General features: G+C 38.5%; 1 protein-coding gene and 1 long non-coding RNA gene across 2 annotated transcripts; one reads left to right on the top strand and one right to left on the bottom strand.

The window, feature by feature from the left end:
- Positions 1-3,979: 3,979 nt before the first annotated feature.
- On the bottom strand, positions 3,980-5,542 carry FANCF (FA complementation group F). The gene is made up of 2 exons (XM_077784369.1): positions 5,038-5,542; positions 3,980-4,875 (listed from the first exon to the last, which is right to left on the bottom strand). The coding sequence occupies exons 1-2, from the start codon at positions 5,467-5,469 to the stop codon at positions 4,249-4,251; spliced, it is 1,059 nt and encodes a 352-aa protein (XP_077640495.1). The 5' UTR covers positions 5,470-5,542; the 3' UTR covers positions 3,980-4,248.
- An 88-nt stretch (positions 5,543-5,630) lies between these two features.
- LOC144246395 (uncharacterized) lies at positions 5,631-7,730 on the top strand. Its single transcript, XR_013340112.1, has 2 exons — positions 5,631-5,764; positions 7,489-7,730. It is a non-coding gene; the product is annotated as an uncharacterized LOC144246395 (long non-coding RNA).
- The last annotated feature ends 14,668 nt before the right edge of the window (positions 7,731-22,398 follow it).

The raw sequence follows: 22,398 nt of genomic DNA, 5'->3' as shown, positions 1-22,398 counted from the left end.
CTTTTTTTATTACCTGAGAATGGCTAGTTATCCAGACCACACTTGTGATAATTCAAATCTATTTTATACCAGGGCAGGTATAATGCTGTTTCTTTGGTCCCATTTCTGTGAGACCAGCCCCTATTTAAATAAACAGCTTCCTACCCTACACAACATTTCTCATTCACTACTTTAATATCTATTGCCAGTTAAACCACTGATCAATGTGGTCATTTGGGCATACAGAAGATGAGTGCTTTAGAAGAACAGCCAATATCGAATCAAAACTCTTCTGATTTTTTTTTAATCACAAAATTACCAAGCTAATGCTGTCTCCAGCAGTAGCAAAGCCATTCAGTTCTCGTGCAGGGGAAATCTACCCTTTCTCAATGGGTCTTCAAAAGTGAGCAGTCTTCCACCTTTTCTCCTCACCTTTTCCACTTGCACTTTATTTTTCTGCAATTCTGCCCAACAAATAAGTAAGATTCTCAAGTACAAGGTGCTTATGATACTACTGTTTGTTTTATTCTGAATGGCAATGATGTAGCACCTTTGCTGGTGCTCTGCAATGGGTTATTCATCCAAACTGTTCACCAGAAATAAAATTTAGCTTTAAACCTTCCATTTTTCAGAAACAGCAGAACTAAAATTAGCCATACAACTTTAACTCTCTAGTTAAACAGTATCTGAAAATGTTACTTCCAGGTAATTAAAATATTAGTCTGCCTTTATGACCTAATAAATATTCTCTTACACATGAGAAGGAAAAAAAAAATCATCCTTCATGCTCACTGAAAAGAACATTAGACCCTTATTCGCCTATTTGGGAAAGGGCTGGGGGAAAGAAACCTTGTGTGCAAAAAAAAATTCATGCTATTGCATTGTGACAATCATGCTTGCGTATTCACCTGAATAGTACCAATTTGCTAATATTGTTTTCATAAATGAACAGTTTTTTCTACATCATTTATCTTTATCCTAGTATCTGCATACATACTGCAAAATACTAGAATATATAATTTGCTTTTTTCTAGATCTTATTTAGTACAAGGGAACGAACACTTCACAAAGAAAAATAAGAAAAAAGTCAACTTTGTATCCAGACATCTCCTAGTATGTCACTTGTGGAGTTACGGTTCTGTTTGTCAAGGGGTAAATTGTTTTTTTCTTTTTGGGAAAAAAAATCAAACATCAATAACAGGAATGTCTTAGCTGTTAACTGGGCAAGTAAGATCCTCCCGATTCATTCCACAGTCTTTGCCAATCTTCTAAAACACAAGCATAGCAGTTTCTTCAATCATAATTTAATAAATATCAGAGATCTGTTTCTCCTTATCAAGGGAAAAAAAAAAAGAAAAATGAGGAAGGTGATTGTGGAAGAGGCCTTAGCTTGTCATTTACAGCGTCTTGCTTCTCATGATAGTTGAGATTGTCAAGCATTTACACACATTAGCTGCAAATACATAAAAGGAGGAGGTTCCTTTCCTGTTTATACTTTTACTAAAAATGGAGTTCCAGAAAAAATTCATCATTTGCACAGCTACCTGGAGGACTCAACAAGCATGCTGAAATAATAGGGAATGTGGACCAGTGTATTTGTTCAATGAATACCATATGGATTTTGGAATTTGGCAATCAGAGATCTGGCTTCTCTTTATAATGTATTTGGGACAGATTGGAATATTTTTTGTGTAATTGCTATAACCAGGTGCTTTTGTCTCATTGCAGTTAAACTACCTTTTTACTATCCCTGTTTCTGTAAGGAAGACAGAATTGGAAATCATTATATAAGGTTTACACTGGCCTATCTCTTGCCTGTTCATGCCCATGATTATTTCTTTACTTTTTAAATAAAGTCGCTGATGGGCCTATTACTTCCTAGCTATGCCAGTAAAATATTCTGTAGTTGCACTTAGTTATTAAAAGGTGTAATAAACCTTAATTGAAAGAAAGACATATGTCTTCATGAACTGAATTTTGTAGCACAAAGTTTATCAAAAGGAAGACTTGAAATACTGAAAGAAGAAACTCCCTACAAGGATCTGATTTATTCTTGAAATAGTTAAAAGAATTTATAGTGAACATTCTGAGAATAATCAGGAAACATATCTAACCTGACAAGCAAAACTAAGAGTTAACCCTCACTTAAATTTGTCCCAGAGATTCAGATACCTGGGAACAGTAGGATTTAATTGTTGAAGTTTGGTTTGATACTACAAGATTTGCAAGGTTATTGCAATATTTGTTAATCACCCTTAAAGTATATCTGGGGAGAAGCAAATAACTTTGTCTAGCATCTTTGGGTATATTATTCATCAGGAACCTCTGATAGCAGAAAGTATTCTAACAGACAAAAAAATCCTATGCCTGTTAAAAGCGTTAAGAGCAAGCTCAAGTGCAGAGTTTCCACACCAAATGCCAAAACTACATAACACAGGGAACTGTGGCTAGACAACATAAATTCAAACTTCATGCTTTACACTTCTAAGCAGTTTTAAACACTGACAGATTTCAGACAGATTTTTGGAGAGATTTCTTTTTTATTTTTTTTGATACCACAGAAATACTGACTCAGTCAGGAGGTCCACTGACATTGGTGTCTTTATAGACTGACTGCAAGTTCCAGAAAGGGCAACAACTCTACTTAAGACACAGCAAGACAACTGCCACAGTTGTAGTTTTAGAATATGTTCATCCACAGATCTCCATAACTTGCCTCACTGTAACATAGCAAGGAATGCAAAGAAAAGTTGTACTTTCAACAGATTAGTAGGATGTCCTTCTAACTACATAAAACCTGCTACCCCTAAGTATCTCTTCTGTTTTAGAACAGGTGAGGAATAAGAACTTATTTATGCCTGCAATTACATCCATACAAGTTTACATAAGCATAATCTATTTCCTATGATAAACAATATTCAATTCTTGTACCAATTGCTTCCATTTAAAACCCACAAGATTCTTCTCACTTTAGTTTTACCATTCAGAAATATCTGCCATAGTTATATACACTATTTCTTGTCATAAGACAGACTACTACTCTAATTAGTACATTTAATAGCTTGTTTGCTTTCTTTAAGCTTATAAGCATAAGTGAAGAATCTTTTAATCCCTCTTACAAAGCTTTTGCAATAAAAGAAAGAGATGTCTCAATTGATCTTGAAACCATAAGAATATGGTCTACAGGAACTCTGACAGGTTCTCCACACAAAAGATTAACGAGTAACTCTTTTGGCAGCAGTTCCATACATTTGTCTCATCTTCCTTGACTACTCTTTTTACAGAGGTCACTTTTGGTAATACTAGTTTACAGAGCTGAATACACACATTACTTCTGCATTACAGTACTCATTTTAATGAAAGTGGAAAGGTAGAAACTACCCTGTTCAAGTTTTCCTAAAATAAGCAGATAAGACAGAAAACAAAGGGGAGAAATATTATATATACTATCTATACAACATATTTTATACATATAATTATATAATATTTTGTATAAATATATAGACAAAGTTTTATATATATAATACATCTTATATATACATGTAATAAAAAAGTTTACTGTTCACTCACTTTTCTGCTTCACAAGGCAATGAATTATGTAATAAATTATGGAAATGGGAAGAAACCCAGAACATTCTACCTTTTACCTCACTTTTCTTAGGAAATACCTGGAGATTATCAAATAATATAGCAACTAATAAAGACCTTTATTTTAGAACTTTTCAAGAAGCTTTCCAGTTAGCTTTAACTCACTTTCTTCACTGACACTGGGGTTAAGTCATGTGCAAGAGCTATAGAAGCATCAACATTGATGGGGTCACCAGAGCTGACAGCCCAATGAGGACAATCACTACTAAAGAATTTGTGTTTTTCACATTTGAAACGCCACCCTCCCTTTGAAGTTTTGCTCAGTCTCCAACATTTAGAAACACGATCACCATGACCATATCAGAACTGTCATATTTTCTAAACAGAAAATTACTCCATATTTGAAGCAGAATGGATTTTCCTCATTTTATTAGATAATTAATCAGCAAGTATTGAAAAAGAAGGAATTTTCTGTGTTAACCAGAAATGACAGCACAATCACAAAAAAACAACAGGCCACCCTGGAAGACTTCAGAACCTGACACCGTCAGGATCAATGTGATCAGTTACAATAACATTTGGTTTTCAACAAAGTGAGAAGTGGATGTCTAGCCTTTCACGTCAAATAGAGTTAACCATATTTGATTTTGTAAGTTTTCATGTTGCTTTTGTGTTCATGCATTAGTAGCCTACTTCCATCAGTAAGTCAGTCCACACGCTTAGGCCACGGACTTTGAAGTCTCCATCTCGTGTCCTCAGGAGCTCCAGAGCAGCTTGGGTCTGTTCTCTGAGCAGCGCAGGTCCCTGACAGAGGCAGATGAAGCGCTCCCTTAATTCCTCCCAGGACAATTCAGCTTTGTCGAGGCAACTTTTAACCCACCGCCCCTGCAAGGGGTCATAGACCAAGCGGCTTCCCCAGCTGGTTAAGAGGTCCAAATAAGATCTGCTTAACTGGGAATAGTGACCAGCTAGGAAGGCAAGCTGGGAAGACGGGAGGCAAAGGCAGAAGGCAGAAAATCGTTCCTGGTCGCCCAGCAGCCAGGAAAGCAGGAGCCCGGCGGCGCATCCATCTCCTGCAGCACCGGCCTGGTACCCGCCTTGGCTGCTGCCCGCAGCCCGATCCGTGTCCCCGGCCTGCTCGGTGCCGCATCCCTGCGGGAGCAGAGCCAGCGCCGCCGCCACCACGCCGCAGGCGCGGGGCTGGGGCAGCTGCTCCAGAGCGGCGCGCAGCCAGGGCAGCTGCCCCGCGGCCTCCGCTGCCTCCTGCCCTTCCTCCCGCAGCCGGCCCAGCAGCAGCCGTGCCTCGGCCTCCTGCCCCTGCTCCCGCAGCCGGCCCAGCAGCAGCCGTGCCTCGGCCTCCTGCCCTTCCTCCCGCAGCCGAGCCTCGGCCTCCTGCCCCTGCTCCCGCAGCCGGCCCAGCAGCAGCCGTGCCTCGGCCTCCTGCCCTTCCTCTCGCAGCCGTGCCTCGGCCTGCAGCTGCCCCTCCGGCCCGGGCACCAACGCCAGCAGGCGGGCGGCGGCCTTGCGGCGGGCCAGCAGCGCCAGGCCGCGGGGATCGCAGCCGCTCCCCTCGCCGGGAGGCGGCAGGAGGCCGCGGAGCAGGCAGCGGCAGGCGGCGGGCGGCAGAGCGCGGTTCTCCAGCAGCGCCAGCCCCAGGAGCTGCGGGCAGCGGCCCAGCGCGGGGAAGCCGAGCAGGGGGAGCGGCTGAGAGCGGCGCAGCCGCCGCCCCAGGGCCTCCCGGAGCTGCGGACGGGCACGGAAGCGGTGGTGGAGGTGCTGGAAGTACCGGGCCCACTCTAGAGCCCTGTCCAGGGTGAGGCAGTCCCAGTCCCGCACCTGGGCGGAGCGGGACACAGCCAGCAGCGCCGGCAGCTGCTCCACCTGCCTCAGCACGGCGTCCATGGCCCGGGCCGGGCGCTGCGGGCTCCAGCGGGGGACGGCGCTGTGCCTCGCCGCCCTATTGGGGCGGGTCGGGCTCTGCTGAGGGACTTCCGCCGATCGCCCACCGGGGCGGGAAATTGCGAATTGCGAATTGAAACAGAAAAACAACTGACCACCACTTCTTTTTTTTTTTTTTTTTTTTTTTTTTTTTATATCGTGTCGACCAAAGCCACCCAAGAGGACGCGAGGTGAGGCCACACCAGAGCAGAGCAGGACAATCACTTCCCGCGACCGGCCGCTCTGTTTATGCTGAGAGGTATAGAACGATATGTAGCATAGTATTACTAATTATCCCCTAAAAAATAAACGTCTTCAGGAGCAGAACTCCCCTGCCCCAGCTTTGGGGGTGCTTCTCAATTTCGGTGATAGCTCAGGCCCTGGAAGGCAGCCGTGCCCAAGCTCAGCAGGGAGCTGCCCATCGCTACCCAGGGCTCAAGGTTCTGCCAGGGGCTGGGCTCACCCTTCTGCCCCACCAATTAATGCTTCATAGCTCATTAGCGATTCCCCATTAGTGACTCCTCTACTTCACCCCTCTGCTACGTGGCAAGCAAGTTAGGCATGACTTGATACAGCCTGTGTTGGAGTGACTGCTCTCAGATGCTTGCCTAATGTTCACTGCCTTAAGGACTTCCACACAGCTGGGTTACAGGTTCTTTCCCTCCGTCCTCATCTCCTTGACAGAGCTACGTCCAGTGTTCCCTCAGAATGTGGAAGTGAGCAAGCTGGTCTGGCTTCTGGCAGCTTCCTCAGATGTGCCCTGTGCCCCTGCTCCTCAGGGTTGCAGGTGCTGGAGCTGGGAGGTTTGGGAGCTGCTGGATATGTCTCTGGAAGTTTGCCAGCCCTGTGGCACAATCCTAGCCCTGGAACACGTCTGGAGATAGCAGAGTGGCATGGTGCCTACCTGGTGAGCTCCTGGTGCCTTTGACTGGGCTGGGCTGCAGCAATACCCAGCAGAGGAGGGTGGACACCCTTCTCACCCAGCCTGCCAGAACCTGGCCCTGTGTCCACTCCTGGGGACAGCACTGCCAACCTGCCCAAGCAAATCCTTTCGTTTTCTGAAAGGCACAAGTGAGACCTGGCACAGTAAAGGAGGTTTGACTGGAATTTACCGCATATTGGCTACAGTATCTCTTGTCTAGCACTTTATTGCATTGTTGATGATAGAATTGCTATTATAATTAATAACTTTATACTTACCTATCATCTGCCTTACCTGTATATTCTAGTGCATATTATAAAATAATATACAATGAAGAGAAGAAAGAGCATGCAAAATTTGCAGTTACATGCAGTTGAGTGCAGCACTTTGGGATGTTTGTGTTTTACTTAAATGAAAAAGTGACAGAAACTTAGAGCAGTTGGAATATAATTCAAGATTGTATACATGGTATGTAATATGCAATACATATATTCACATATATTTATAGGCCTCTCTGGTTTAATACTGCACATCTTGAATTAAGGGTTGTGGCACAGAGGAAGAAAACTGTTTCAATGAATTCCCTGTTTTATTTTGGTAGGGATGTTTTTGGAGGTGCATGGTCTCCATGTTGTAAAGAAGAAAAGATATTTCCCTTTGCATCAGACAACTTTTCACAAGAAATCTTCCACATTACTGTTCTTTTTCTTTATTGGATAAAGCATATGGGTTTATATCATATTAATATCTCTATATGTCTCATTTGAAATAAATCAATCACATTTGCAGCACCAGAATGCTAACAAAAACAGGTTGTGAAAATCTAAGTTGTCTGGAAAAAACACTGTTATCAGGAATACTTTTGTATGTGAAGAGAGATAGCCCGTGTGTTCTAGTGGGTCTCTGACTGAAAAATTAAATTTTCATTTTACAAAAACTGAATATTTCAGCATTTTTTTAACTTAGGATGAAAGTTCTAAATTAAAAGTGTTCATCAAAAGGGCACAGTTTGACATCTATAATAAAATGGTTAATGCAAAAAGATCTTTCTGTATTTCTAGGTATTGCAGCTGCATTTGGAGTCTCCTGTCATGATGGGGATGCATATAATGAAAAATAGAGCCTAATCTGAAGAAGCAGCAGAGTTTTGCATTAGACTATTAGAATGTATTGGAAAATAATTTCAAGGAACGAAAAAGAAACAAGGTGTCAGTGAGATGGGTATGATTCTGTTGCACTACAATATCCCATAAAATCCAAAAGTCTTTCTCTACACTCACCATTAAAGGAACTCTTTTTCTTCTCTGAAGTTTGTTATTATTTGAGACCCTGCCCATTCTCAGAATGCATTTTAGGATCTTCTACTGCAAGAGTGGGATCTGTTTATCAGTTGTTTGAGCTGCTGGTGGTGGTACCACATAGCAATCTAATTAAATTGAAAAATGTGATATTTCTTCTTACAGGTGAATTATTTGCATATGAATTTGAGAGCTCTCTTTACTATGACCAGTCTTACATCTAGCTAAGTAATATCTTGCATAGCCATAGGGTTCTTTCTTAGTAATCAGCATTATTATTAAACATCAAAATTTGTACTTACTGTATTATCAACTCATACTAAGGGTGTTGCTACGTTATAGTATTGCTGAGTTGTATAGGTATGGTTTGAAAGTACCTGTACAGTACTGAGTTGGTTTTCTATCTGAGGAACACATTAGGATAGTTGGGAAATACTTTGGAAGTAAGTACTGAGAGACTGAAGAGGTGAGGTAGAGAGTTAGTATTGGGGAAAGGAATAGGAAAAGTTCATGTTAGGATGTCAGAAAATACAGCAAGAGCACAGAGATGGGGCAGAGAGAATGGTGAGTGGATTTTCAGATAGCACTGTGTACAGTGTGCTTTCCTGCTTGATTAGTTTTTTAAAAAGAACCCAAGAGTTTATTTCTAGGCTTCACATAGGTCTTGGCTGTTTGACACCTTTAGCCATAGCCAGCCTTTGTGACTCAAGCTTTGTGGAGTAGTATTTTCAGAGGATTCTGATAAGATGATCTCTAAAACAGATAGCTCTTTAAGACTGTTCTTAACAGGTACCTAAAAAGGAGGGCTGGGTTCTAGCTGGAAGAACGGATGAATTTGTGCACCGGATTCTGTAAGAAAAATACCTAAGATACATAGATAAGAGTGTTCTTGGCTTCCTGCTTTCTCTACTAATGATGCTTGTCTCTCATACTGTTTTATGGTATGTTTGGATGTGTATTTCATGTTATGTAAACTATATAGAGTCTCTATTTTTACCTAACAAGAAGTGAAACTCACAATGATACCTTAAAGAAAATCATACAGAAGAATTATCACTTCATTACAGAGTCTGAAAAAATAACCTTTGTAATGTCTCATTTAAAAGCAAATAAGAAAATACAAGACAGAACAGCCTATCTTAAATGATAGGCTAGAGCCCAGATTTACCATCACAACATATTGGATTGTTCATATGTCTGCTGTATACTTCTAAGTAGGTGTGATAGTGTGAACAGGCGTGGCCAGTGTTTCTCATGTTATAGGTTTTGTTTCTGTTTTGTTGTTTAGTTTGGTTTTCCCCAGAAAAGTCTAAAGTCTATTTTGTAATTTTTAAAATTTAATCTCTAAAATGAGCATTAAAATAAGAGTTTTGAGGATATTCATCTATGGTTGTGTTCAGCTACAGTAAATGTTCCTCCATTACAGCTTTTGATTGATAACATACATGGCAGAGAAAGTTGATGAGGAAGTAAAGAGATACAAAAGTCTGAGAAGTCATTTTCACAGCTCCCTGAAAACAAGCCCACTTTTCAGTGGAGCACTGCAAAGCAGTTTCACAAGTCTTGCATTTAATATGAATTACTGTGCTGTTTTATCTAAGCTGAGAAGTCAAGTAAAAGATTCATATGAAGTTTTATGGAACTAGTGAGTTTCTTCACTCTGGTTACAGAGCCAGTAAAATTCACCCTGGCAGGAAATACCAGTTTTGAAGCAAAATTGGTCAAGGTAGCCAGAAGTCTGGATTTCATTGCTATATTTTTCTTCCTCACAGAAGTCATGTTGGCTATAAAATTGTTATACTATTTCTCCTGAACAGAAATGCAGGACATTGTTTACTCATTCTAACTAGCATTATAAAACTCAAAAATTATCTTTCCTTAGATAAGGGGGTGTTATTAATACATTGAGAGAGAGATGTATGATCATCTTTTATATTTCTGGCACTAATATTCACTTTCTAACTTTAAGGAGATTTGTTTTGCTGCCTCAAATTGTGTGTTAGGCACAAGTTTGCCATACTTATTATCTTACATGTAGTGAAGACTTTAAACTTGTGACCTATTCTTGTAGAATTTCTTTCTATTTCTGCAACAAACTCTGTGGAAAACTGAGGTTAATAGTCAAACCCCTACCTGGAAGACTATCTTACCCCTTCCATATCTTCTGATGAGGTACTTAGATTTATTTTTTTCTGTGTCAGTGTAATCTCTCAGTATCTCAAAAAGGGGCAAGGCTGTTTTGGGCTGTTGGTATGAGAACAGATCAAATTGCATAATAAAGGTGTTGAACCTACTAATTTGTACATCAGCATGAGCCTCAGATTGTACAAAAGGTGTATCTGTCATCAGGGGGATTTCCCCTGAAACCTCTAAGCCTGCTTGTGGTGTGTCATTCTATTAATAGCAATGCCCATTTGTGATGAGTTAGGCTATGATTTTAGTAACTGGTGTCAACTGAAAATTGACTAAATCTCAGTATGTTGAAAGAATGCTATATATAGCATGTCACTGAGATAACCTAAAAACATCACTCTAATTGACCTATGTCTGGCTATACCAAAACTGGGTTTTTTTGTATAAAAAGTCCAATTTTGCAGTCAAAATTATGTCTAATTTTGATACTATGAGTCAGAACCATACTAGCAAAACTACTAATCTAGGGGTATAGCTCTTCAATATCATAGACATAAACATAAGTATAATTGGGTAGCAAATGAAGTCCTCTTTTCTGTGTGGTTAATCAATTAGAAGTGAAGTTAGTGCAGACATTCAAAGTTCCCTTGCAGCACATAAGCCTTTTTAAATGATCATGTATGCACTCCAAAAACCAGTTGCAGCTGTATGCATGTATTAGCTACAAGTAATTTTGCCTGAGCTTGTTTGAGTTAATGCATTTTTAATTTATATTTGCTGTAGGATAGAAGTATGCATTAGTGTTGCTCAGCTGGTGAATGGTAAAGTATTGAGCTGTGTGCTTTGGTCACTTGCCTTTGTGATGCTCTTTAGAGAGATTTTATTTGCTGCATGTTGTGGTTGGTGGTGGGCTTGATAGATCAGAGCATTAGTTTGCCTACATGCCTTCTTTTCCTTTAAGCCAAGAACACTCTTATTTATCTTAGGTATTTTTCTTACAGAATCAGGTGCACAAATTCATCCATTCTTCCATCTTGAACCCAAACCCCCTTTTTGGGTACCTGTTAAGAACAGTCTTAAAGAGCTATCTGTTTTAGAGATCATCTTATCAGAATCCTCTGAAAATACTACTCCATAAAACTTGAGTCATAAAGGCTGGCTATGGCTAAAGGTTTGGAATTTTGATATGTAATACTTTAGTACTTGTATAAAGTAAAGCATACTTGGGCTAAGCTTAGTTTAACATCACAGATTTAGTATTGAATGACAACGTCTTTGTGAGAGTGTTGGAAGTAAAAAAATATGAATGTTTAAGAATAACAACTAGAGATTCTTTCCTACTTGTAGATTCTGCATGACACTTAAATTGCTGTCATGCACAAGTATTCAGGGAGATCTCATAAACACGTTTTCATATCATATTTGGTTCTTTGCATTATTGACTTTTATTGCCTTAATATCCTGAAAACATCTCAAAATTGTCAGATACCACTCCTTTGCTGCTGTATACAGTGTCTTTACAAATAATATGTCTGTATTCAGAGAGAGCTACTCTAAAACACATGTATGCACATGCTTGGTAGACATTTAGTTTTTTGAGTGTTAAGGCTTTTACGTATCTGTTGTTTCCATTTTCATGTCTCCAAAGCTTTTATGTGAATTTTTCCAGCACATTTCTCATTATTCTCTCAGCTTTTACTCTACTGAATGGCTGCGGCTTCCAGACATATAACCTGAAAAGTCCTGGGAGAATTTACATAAAGACAATAAAACCAAGGAAATGGAAACCACAGAATGTATACGTAATTATTTTCAGTCTTTGCTAAGAAGTTCATTGGTTAATATTTACAAACGAATCTGATTTTCCATTTTAACATCCTTTTCACTGTGAAGCAAATGTGGGAGAGTGGAATGGTAAGACACATTCTTCAGGTGAGGAGGAACTTATTTGTGAATCTCATTAAGGTTAAAAGATTTTAATTTTCTCTGTCCTAGCATATCAAGAAGAACATCCCATTAAAAAAAAGAATATAAATGTGTGAATCAAGCAAATATTAATGCAAAGCTTTGAAGGGATTTTTCTTCCTGTTTAAGAAAATTGTAAGATTTTTTTTTAATTTGATGGTTTATTTATGTAAACATATACAAAGAAATATTGAATTCTATTACCTATACTCATATTGTCCTCTAAAAGCAGATCATTAAAACTCATATAGCCACTTCTAGGATCAATAGTTCAGTAAAGCAGTTTTGGTTTCTATTGAGAGCTGCTTGCTAATAGCAAGTTGTAGCTGGCTCAAAAATACCTCTAGCAGTTAAAGGTTTTTTCCTAACTTCAGAGTTTTTAAATTAATGGTGTTCTTTAAGAAGCTTTTGTCCCACTTTTTTTACTGAAAACAAAGGTACTTAATTAGTAAAAAGGCCCAGGACCCAAAATGTTATGGTGTTGCAGTTTCTATAGTAGTCAGGTTGGTGTATTTCATGTCAATTGCATATTATTTTTTGTTTACTTGATTGAAGCTTTTGTGTATATCCAGAAAGCATGACAATATAGGTAACATGTAGTAGGATATGCTAGTTCATAGCTGGTCTTGAAATGTTGCTATTAGCTTTCCCAATTAACAGTGTTCCCTTGGACTTGCAGAAAACAATAACAATGGGCTACAAAAAAGGCAGCGGAGATGAGATCTAGCACAAAGGATATTTGCATAAAACTAAAAGCCAGCAAAAGAAAATTCTCGTGCAGTTTGTACCTGTGGGGTACAACCTGTGGGGATGGGGTGATGGGTGAAGATGAATTCCAGAACTAAAGGAAAAGTCTAAAAGAAAAGTCTGATTTAGTAAAGGGTTTTTATTTTCTTTTATTTGGGTGGGGGGGTGGGGGGAGGAGGTTGGTGGGTTTTGGTTTTTTGGTAAAAAAAAGTAGCAATAGCCCAGTATTAAACCTGGAAATAATAAAATTCATATTAATTCCATTTGTTATAACAAAAAAAAAAAACAAAAACTACTCTTAGTAGAAACTACTGTTGAAAGTATCCTCATATATCTTGGTGTTACAATAACTTTCTGTATTTTGAGAAAAATACATTGGTAACTTCATCAAGGAATAATTACTCTCTCAGAAATGTACTTTGTTTATATTCTTGAGTATGTACTTGAGTATATGTACTTGAGTTTTATATTCTGTGTGGAGAAAATGGCACAAAACAATGAAAAGATGTTGTGTCTGGTTTTCTCCCTGTGAAATGCTGATGTTCATCAGCATTTGAAAGAGTGTGAAGGTCTGTTAACTGACAACTTACAACCCCTGGGGGCTGGAATTGGTTCCCTTGCTTTTTGTAGAAAGAGTTGGATCTAATAGTTCTTAGAAAATGGACAATATGGATCAAATCTTCCAGACAAAACTTGCTGATGATTAACTGTTCTAAACCACCTAAGGGAGTTAGGCACCTTGCCACAATAGCAAGTCAATGGGAACCAGATGCCTAAGGGTCTTGAGAGCTCTTGAAAATTTCTGTGTTAAGAGAGATGATTGTGTCCAAGTTAGGGATGCTCATTCATGCAGTGGAAGCATCCTGTGCATCTGGCAGTAGTCAGGATTTATATGGGAAACTCAGCAGTGTGTAATCTGGGTGTAACTTGTCTAAATACTGCAGTGGATAGATGCTATGAACTGGAGTACAGAAATGGTTTATCCAAGGAAATAGTCCAGAGCATTTCCATGGGAGTAATATGAGTAATTTTTTAATCTCAGAATGCAGTTTGGTTCTATTTTATTTGGTCTTTGCTATCAAAACAGTGATTTCACTACAAATGAGAGGTTCAAATTTTCTACGGAATGAAATTATGAAATAAAATTACTTGGGCTAAAATCAAAATGTTCGTTTACATAAAATCAGTATGGTTTATCTATTCTATTCAAAGGACTTGGCAAAGAAAAAAGGGTCATGTCAATCCCTGTCCTGTTGACAAAATTGAGATACATGTCCTGGTTCAAAACTACCATTTCTCTTGCTGGTGTGCAAAGAACCAGAGAAGACATGGAACTGGAAATGCAGAGACTGCCTGCTAGGATGCAGTGGTTCCTCAGAGAATAGGCTTAGAATGGGCTGATATTCAGAACAGAAAATGTTTCTTTCTCCTTTTACTTACTATATATTCAGGGTGTTTTGTTTGTTTTTCTGGATTTCTAATACCATTTTGTTCTTCCTTGTTTCCAAGTCTTTGCTTTTACAGTTTTTGAAATCATTCCTGTGGGAAAACTTTACAATGTGTATATTTAGGCTTCATAGCAAGCATGTAAGGTACAAGTTATACAAAAATTATTGTTTCTAGGTAATTTGTGCTGCGAATAGATAGCCTGACTTGCTACTATAGCCAACGCATCAGTGTCTCAGGTAACTTGAATTAACCAGTACTTGGGAAGTACTGACAAAGATATTGGTGCAAAATAACAATATGGATCTTACTTAATTTAAATTTTTTTATTTTACATATGGTTTACATTACTAAATTGCAAATAGTAACTTCAGTCCTGTTCCAAGCATGTCTCAGTTATTATATTAATGGACATAAACACAAATTTAATCCACAAGGTTTGGTCATGGATTTCCCACAAAATTTGTCTCCAAAGTGATTCAGCAGCCCAGTTCTTAAAAGCTCACTGAACATACTCAGTGAGTTGTAGCTGGTCTGCCACATTCAGCAAAATTACTGGAATTGTACCATATCCCAGGGGAGGGTTATGTTCTTCTTCAGAAAACTGGGAGACTCTGTAGTCTTTTATTTAATTTTTAAAATATTTTCTCAAGGAAAGCTATTCCAGACTCCCCTTCTCAAAAATTTAGGTGTTGTGGGTCTAGAATTCTTTGCACTTGATAAGGAGTGCAATCCTTTGTACTTTCACAGAAGTGTAATCTCTTGGTTTCGTTCACATTTTTGAATTTGTTATGACCTGCCCCAGAAGACAAAGGTAGCCCAGGTTTTTTTGGGGTGGATTAGAGTGAAACAACCCTGAATGATCAGGTTTATATTTATATATATGTGTGTGTGTAGGGTTTATTTTAGAACCATTTGAAAGGAGTTGTGTAGCTGTTTTGGTTATTATTGTCTCTTGTAATATAGCAATATAAATTCAACAGTTCAAAACGTGTATGAAGGAAAAAAACAAAAGTGTAAGAGAAGAAAGATACAAAAGAAAGATAGTCAGCACCCATGGATCAAGCAAAGAGACTGGATTGTTGCAATTTCATCGTCCCTCGGTCTAAGTGGTCCCTTGGTGTCAGTGGTCGTCACAATCTCAATAGATCAGGGCTGGGCTCACAGTTCAATGGTTAGTACAGACTCAGATCCAGGTGGGGTTCTACATGGGATGCTGTAATGCTGTGAGCACAGGGCACTTTGGGGCCTTTGTTCAGGACACCTTCTAGGAGGTGACACTGCCTCTCACATCAGTGTCCTTGAGCCAGCTATGGCCATCAGAGGGATAAATACAGTCAGGTCTACATGTGACTGTAGGTGCTTCTTTCAGAGGGGAGTTTTCACACCTGAGCCATTTATTTAAGGGGGCAGATGGGCATGATAAAAAGCACTATCCCACCTTGAAGGATCTACTTCTTATCAGCCTCTTCTCTTCTTTGGCACAAAACCCAGTTTGTAGCTCCCACACTTCCTCTGCACCTGGGCAATTACCTTCTGCATGTCTGCAAAAGCACCTGTTGCTTTTGCAAATGACTGGTTTTCTGAGTCATTAACTATTAACAATTCAGTCTCACAGCATTTCTTCTGATTTGCCTTTTCTCGTGGAGAAGCAGACAGTGAAGTTAGCCTATTCATAGGATATAAAATATCATTATATATTCTACTTAGACAACCTATTTATTATTAGGTTAACAGTCTAGTTTTCATTATTGGAGTAATAAAAATTAAAGTAAGCCTAAGAACATTATAATTTTTATCTCTGTCCAGGAATACTTCATGTATGTTACAGCAAATGTGCATCACCAGTTATACCATGAGAGAACACTGCATAATTTTGTTTACCATATGTTTTTTTCTACAGATGAATATTTCACATCCATAGCTATGAGGGTAGAAATAGGGGTCCTTATGATGGATTTAGAACCTAGCACTTGTGCATCCCAAAACTGCAGTATTTCAAATTACTGTTTTTCCCGTTGTTGTTGTATGAAGCCTGAGGGCCACAAATGCACAGTACCATATTTGGTAGCAAATTCCATATGGAATTACTAGCATCTCAGACTGTAGTATCATTCAGATAACCTTTCTAAATATTTAGTCTTAGTTGTTTGATCTATTTGGTTCCTATTTTTTTTCACTTGTCAGACCCACAATATTTTGTACAAGCAGTTTTTTTTACATTTTCTGAATTATTTATTTAATTATTTTGAGGGCTCTTTGCAAGGAATTGTGGCAGATGAAGAAATAGAAATGTCCTAAATTTAAAGATCCCACAGGACAAATGTTAATACTGGAATTATGACTCTGATCTTATTTGTAAGCTTGGCTATGATGTTCACAAAGTTAAGAAACTAGCTTTCTGTCTCTTTCTCTCTTCATTGTTGGTTTGGAGCATTTGATTTTGAAGTTCTTGTGCGATTTGATCTTAGTAAAAGTTTCTCAAGGCCTTTCAGCTACATATGTCATTAATGTGGGGAGCTGGGTAACCAGTCCCATCATTTCTTGTAATTCAGCCTATGACAGGCAGCAGGAAAGCAGAACAGTTTCAGCCAACCTCAATTAGAAAAACATGCCCAAGGCATTTGGCTATAGCTTAAAAAGCAACGCATTAGGCTCTCCCAAGAGGAAAACTAAATGTGCACACTGTTGAACAAAACCAACTCCTTATTTTAACACTGGTATAGTTAACAGAATAAAGAATCATTCCCAGTGAAGGAAAGGACAAACTGGAAAAGGATGATCTGTGGATTGCAGGTGCTGAAGTAACACCCTAAAAATATAAACACTAATCTTTTGCCAGCAATTAGCTATTCCCTTATCATCTTTCAGACTGTAACACTGTGAACTGGGAATTCTCTCCTGAAGGAAAAGTGTCCTTACATGAAGTATAAAGTCATAGAGATGATTGTTATTGATCAACCTCTTCCTAACATGAATGATTGTGAAAGAGGTAATACACTAAAAAAGTAATATTTTTGATTTGTTGAATCTTCAGTCTGTGACATCAAAATGTTTAATATTGCCTCACAACCCTCATGAGATATACTTGATAATCATGTTATAGATTATAAATCTGAAGCATCTGGAAGGCTAAATAACTTTCCCTTAATAACTTAAATACTTCGAGATCACACACAGAGTTCTTGTTTTGGTATGACAGCAAGTGATAACCAGATCCAGGATTATTCCCAAACTCCCTTATTTCCCTTCTCTATTAGCTTTTCACCAGATATGTAGCTTGCAGGATAAGGAAGGAGGAAAGTCAGGGAAGAGAAATAAGTGCAGGGTGCTTCTATAAATCAAGTTAATAAATCAAGGCTATCTCCATAGAATTTTTGGTGTCCACTGGAATCAGACTACTTTATGAGATTATTTTTATAAATGTCTGTTTTACAGGTGGGAAAACTAAAATAAAAAAGTGATTTAGCAAAACTGATAGAACAGATACATTTGCAGAGGTGGGAAAAGGAACTGAATCTCCCAACCCCACAAGACAGAAATAACTTATTAAATGAGCTGGCATTCACCCTGTTTCACTTGGCAGCATAGTCTGGTGCAGAGGCAATAGTGTTCTTTCCATTAGGAATGCTTTGATGATGACACTGTAGTAGAAGAATGAGAAGGAATGCTGGACCTGAAGCATTCCTTAAAGTAAAGATTGCCTGCTTGAACTGTGAGTTGGAAAAAGGTCCTGGAAAAAAATAACAACAGAGGTAGTGTCTCAACAATAGGTTCAGGAAACTTAATTTGGAATGCTGATGGAGAAAGTGTAGGGTTAAGGGATAAATGCTGAACAGCTGTGTGAGAAGCACCAGGAGAAAGATTGGGAGAACTGTGAAGGCAGCATGGGAAGAAACTCAGCCGTGCAGAAACATAGCATGCACCTAATTTTTACCTGTAAGGACCATCCTGTCTCTCTTCCTTTACCATGCTAGCCAGGCAATGAATTCTTAATTTCCTTGTTCCAAAGGCAGGTTTATTACAAATTACACGTTTTGTGACTGTGCATCACTTGGAATAGGGTAGAATTTTTTGCTTCACAGATGAAGCAATGAGAAAAATAGAACTGAACTTCTGAGATAGCCACAGTATCTTCTGATTTAGGGGGTTTTAATATGGAAACAGGATCCTAAATTGGACTGCAGAAGTTGTTTCAGTGACTAGGGTTTGATGAAATTGTTTTCATTAGGTAGTCAATAGGGAAGAAAGACATGTTTGTCTCACATAAAATACCTCTCTATGCCACCTATTTCCTTTGGGATTGACCTTAGCATTTTCATCTAGATCAGATCAGCCCCTCTCCTACTGAAATACATTTTTCCCCATTCAGTAAAATATTATGATTATGTCTCTGGCAAGTAGAGACTGAAGTGGTCCGGGAAAATGTCAGTGTGGTTATGATGAAGCTAGGAAGACTTTGAATTTTGTCCATATACTTCTCTGTAAGAAGAGATTTAAAACTATGTCTATAGTTGTCTGCAGTTCTTTCAGATTTGGAATAACCGCTAATAATTTTGTTCTTAGGAACTAGGCTGAAAAAAAAAGCCTCATCTGATTTTATTAATGGGAGTTTCACTGCTGTTTTGGTTTGGAAAGTCTGGTGTCTGTTAAGGAAGGCAGGAGCCTCCCCTGAAATGGAAAAAAAAAACCATAGATCCCCCCTCCCTCTGAATTGTTATACATTTGAAATTAAGGGGGGCTCTCAGGCAAAAATATGGGAGCAGGAATAGCAGTTTTTTATTAGAGAAGAAAATAAAAAGATAAAATAAACAGTGCAGTGAACCAAAACAACACTGACACAACCTGACACCCTGTTGGACAGGGTGTTGGCTGCAGTCCCATTGGAATTGTGGCTGCAGCCCTACTGGAGTGTCAGGTGTGATTCTGTTGGAGCAGGGATCCTATAGAATAGGGTGTAGTCTTCCTCTGAAGATCCAGTAGAAGAGGCAGCTGTCCCTCTGGCAAATCCAGTGCAGAAAAAGTCATGCTGGTGTTCCAGAAACTCAAGATCTTATCCAGGTAGGAATGCTTGGCTCTTCCCCCTGAGCAGAGCATCTCCCAGTGGGATGCTGTAACTTCTATCAGCCATGCAGGGACATTCAATATCCCATTAACAGCAGATGTCTCCCCAGGGGGGAAAGATTGGTTTGTGGAAGAGATAAAGAAAACCGCCCAATTAACAGAAGATAACTGCCACACTCCAACAGATGGCAATGGAATACATCTTGCCTTGCAATCTAGGACAACTGTAAGGGATAGAATTGGGACCCGGTTAACTATAAACTAAACTCAACAAACTATTTTCATACAAAGCCCAATAACAAAGGGGATGAAATAAAGGGAAGGAAAATTGAAGCAATGAATATTAATGATTAAAGGGAAATTAGATCTGTGTCAAGAGAAGGAAGACATCCAAAATGAAAAGAAAAGGAAGGAAGGCAGGAATTTGACAAGCCATGGGGGAAGTGGGTGGGCAGGCATTATTACTCTGTTAGAACATTTTCTGCTTAAAATAATTTTTGAGGTCTTGAAAAACTGGTTGGTCTTCTGCTATTCTTGCCTGGAAATTTTGCAAGTTTCAAGAAAATGCAACATGTACATCAGAACTCTTTGTAAATTGCCTCCCAAACCCAGCACTCATCTGTTAATTCCTATGAAAATTAGTTTCTGTATTTTGATTCAGCTACTATAAAAGAAGAAGCTGATAAAATTATTCCAAAACACTTACAAGAAGACAATGTGACAGTGATAGCTGTTTAGATCCTCTTTTTCTCACTGCTCTTCTTGTGTTGTCAGCAGTTAAAATCCGGTGTTTCTGTGTGACCTCGGCACCCTATTTTAATGATTTGTCCATTCCAAAAAGAGACCAACCACAAAATCCAGATCTCTTGTAAAATATAAGGAACAGGAAGAGAGATCATCACTTCATTTACATTTGGGCTAGTTCTGATAAATATCTCACATTAAATTGCTATATGTCGTAATCACTTTCAATTGCTACATTGTCTTGTGAGGAAGACAGTGTAGTATGAGTTGTAATTAGAAATGTTTCGAGTTCTGTATGTGAGAGTATCACTGATTTCACTCCAAGAAAGAAGGTGTTATGAAGCCTATCCAATATACATAGGGATTTAAATCACCTTTATCAATGTAGTAACTGAGGGTTTAAGAAAAAATTAATAATAACTGTCTGCTTCACTTATGTTTAAGGCACTGTTTGTTTAGGGACAGACTTGTGCTTTGTCAGACAGATTTGGCCTGGTAATTATTGTGTAGTTGTGCATATCAACTGCATGCTCTATATCCATGGATAAACGACACCCAGCCAAAAAATACCATTCTATATAAATCAGAATTGTGAGCACTTATTCTATAATATTTTTCCCAGTGATGCACATTGTATAGACCTGGATCTTCTGAGCAATATCTGTATGCTGATGCACAGTGCACCACAAGCATCACAGAAATCTGTATTATTGTGTCAAATTTCATCCAGATGATTTCTATGACACTAATTAAGATTACCCCAAAATATAAGTATGTTTTAGTAAATATGATGCAGAGGAAACAGTTAACTTGTATTGGGATGAAAATCGGCTTCTCTTAGAGTACAGCACTCAGTTTCATATTTAAGATTGAAACCAAAGTTTCATTAAGTTGGTAAATGGTTTTAGTTATATATAATTATATAGATAGAAAGTACAATTCTCGCATAGTAAGTTTACAAGATGGAAAGACAAAACATACTACTTTTATGGTAAAGGAGTAGTTTGAAGTTTTTTCATAGAGCTTTGACATGAGTGTTTCACTGCAGGTTGGCTTAAAGTTCAGTTGACTGTAAAGTCACTGTGTGTGTTGAATGGAATTATAAGAAGATGGAATTAACTTACAGCTTGTCTTATTTTCATAGTAATGAAAATAGTAAATTATGCATAACTGAAACAATTTTAAATTCTACCCACTTAATTTTTTCCACTATTCTTAAAATTTCCATAAAAAGGACACATTTTAACTGAGATTTTTGCATTATATTCCAACTGTTTTAGAAAAAAAAATTAAAATAAGGTGTATCTGACACTAGTTAGTTCAATATATTTCAGTGAGTTTCATAAGGTTGTATTTACTGCTCTCAGGCCTGTAAAGCTATTGACTACTCTCCCTTTATTAAAAGGGATTTTTCCATGTCTTCTTTGACATGGAAATGTGTGGCGAAGTAAGTACTACAATATTGCAGCAATATCGGATGATTTATGAAACACATTCTGCACTCATTGTGGCTGCTCATATTCTAACAAACTGACTCAAGTACCAGCAATTTTTAGTCACCTCTGAACTCTATTTTTTGAATTTTAACTTCTGTGGCATGTATTTCATTTTCAGTTAAATAATTTAATTATATGGTCCCTTTAATGGCAAAAAAGCAAGAAAATGAGCAGGTATGATGTTTTTAACTCAATATACAATTTATGCAGCATTTTTGCTACACAACTCAGTTGTTCTCTCCCATTTCTTTTCTCTTAGTTGACCAAAGTATGGCCTGTTTAATGTATATGCTGTATATGCTTTCGGAGTTGATGCAGAACTGGGCTTCCAGTGATCAATTTCAATGTATCTGTTAGATTTCTGGTCAGTTGTGACACTAAGAACATATGGAAAGAGGAGTGTTTGGGAAATTTGGAAAATTATCAGGAAAGTCATACCAAGGAATATGACAAGACAGATGCCTGTATCTTTGCCTGCTGAGAACTTTATCCTCCACTCTGCACTGCCTTTCTCTTGGTCTCTTTTCCTCCTCCCATTCAGAGACTGCTGCTTTAGCTTCCTGGGCATTGAGAAACCTTTCACCTAGGTGATTTCTCTCTCCCATTTGTAAATGATCCCCAAGGTACCTTCAAAAGAAAATCCTGACAATGTCACAGGACCATACAGCACTCAGGTCATCAGAGGTGGTGATTTTAAGACAGTTTTTAGAAAAGGGCTGAGGAATTACACAGATAAAATGGGCTATTGTGGTCATCCTTGCTGACTCGTGCTCCAGAATTTAATTTCCAAATATCTATGCGTCAAGGTTTAGACGTGCAACCAGGTGAATCTTTCAGAATCTTTAATCCTGAATTTTTGTCCTAAATCATAGAAAGCTTATGACATCTTTAGATAGAATTTCTTGCATCTCAGCCATATACACACATTTATTATGAGAATTATTTTTAACTGTAAGAAAGGGATATTCTCTAGATTACAAGATATAGAAGCATTTTGTTGTGGTATTAATATTGTTCAGCTTTCCTACATGCACATATGATTTCCCAATATGCTTTATCTTTCTTCCTCTCCTTTCCT

The sequence above is a fragment of the Lonchura striata genome, chromosome 6 (assembly GCF_046129695.1).
Source record: "Lonchura striata isolate bLonStr1 chromosome 6, bLonStr1.mat, whole genome shotgun sequence".
Taxonomy (NCBI): domain Eukaryota; kingdom Metazoa; phylum Chordata; class Aves; order Passeriformes; family Estrildidae; genus Lonchura; species Lonchura striata.
Note: the sequence above shows the minus strand (reverse complement) of the source record. Positions and strands in the feature narration are given on the sequence as shown.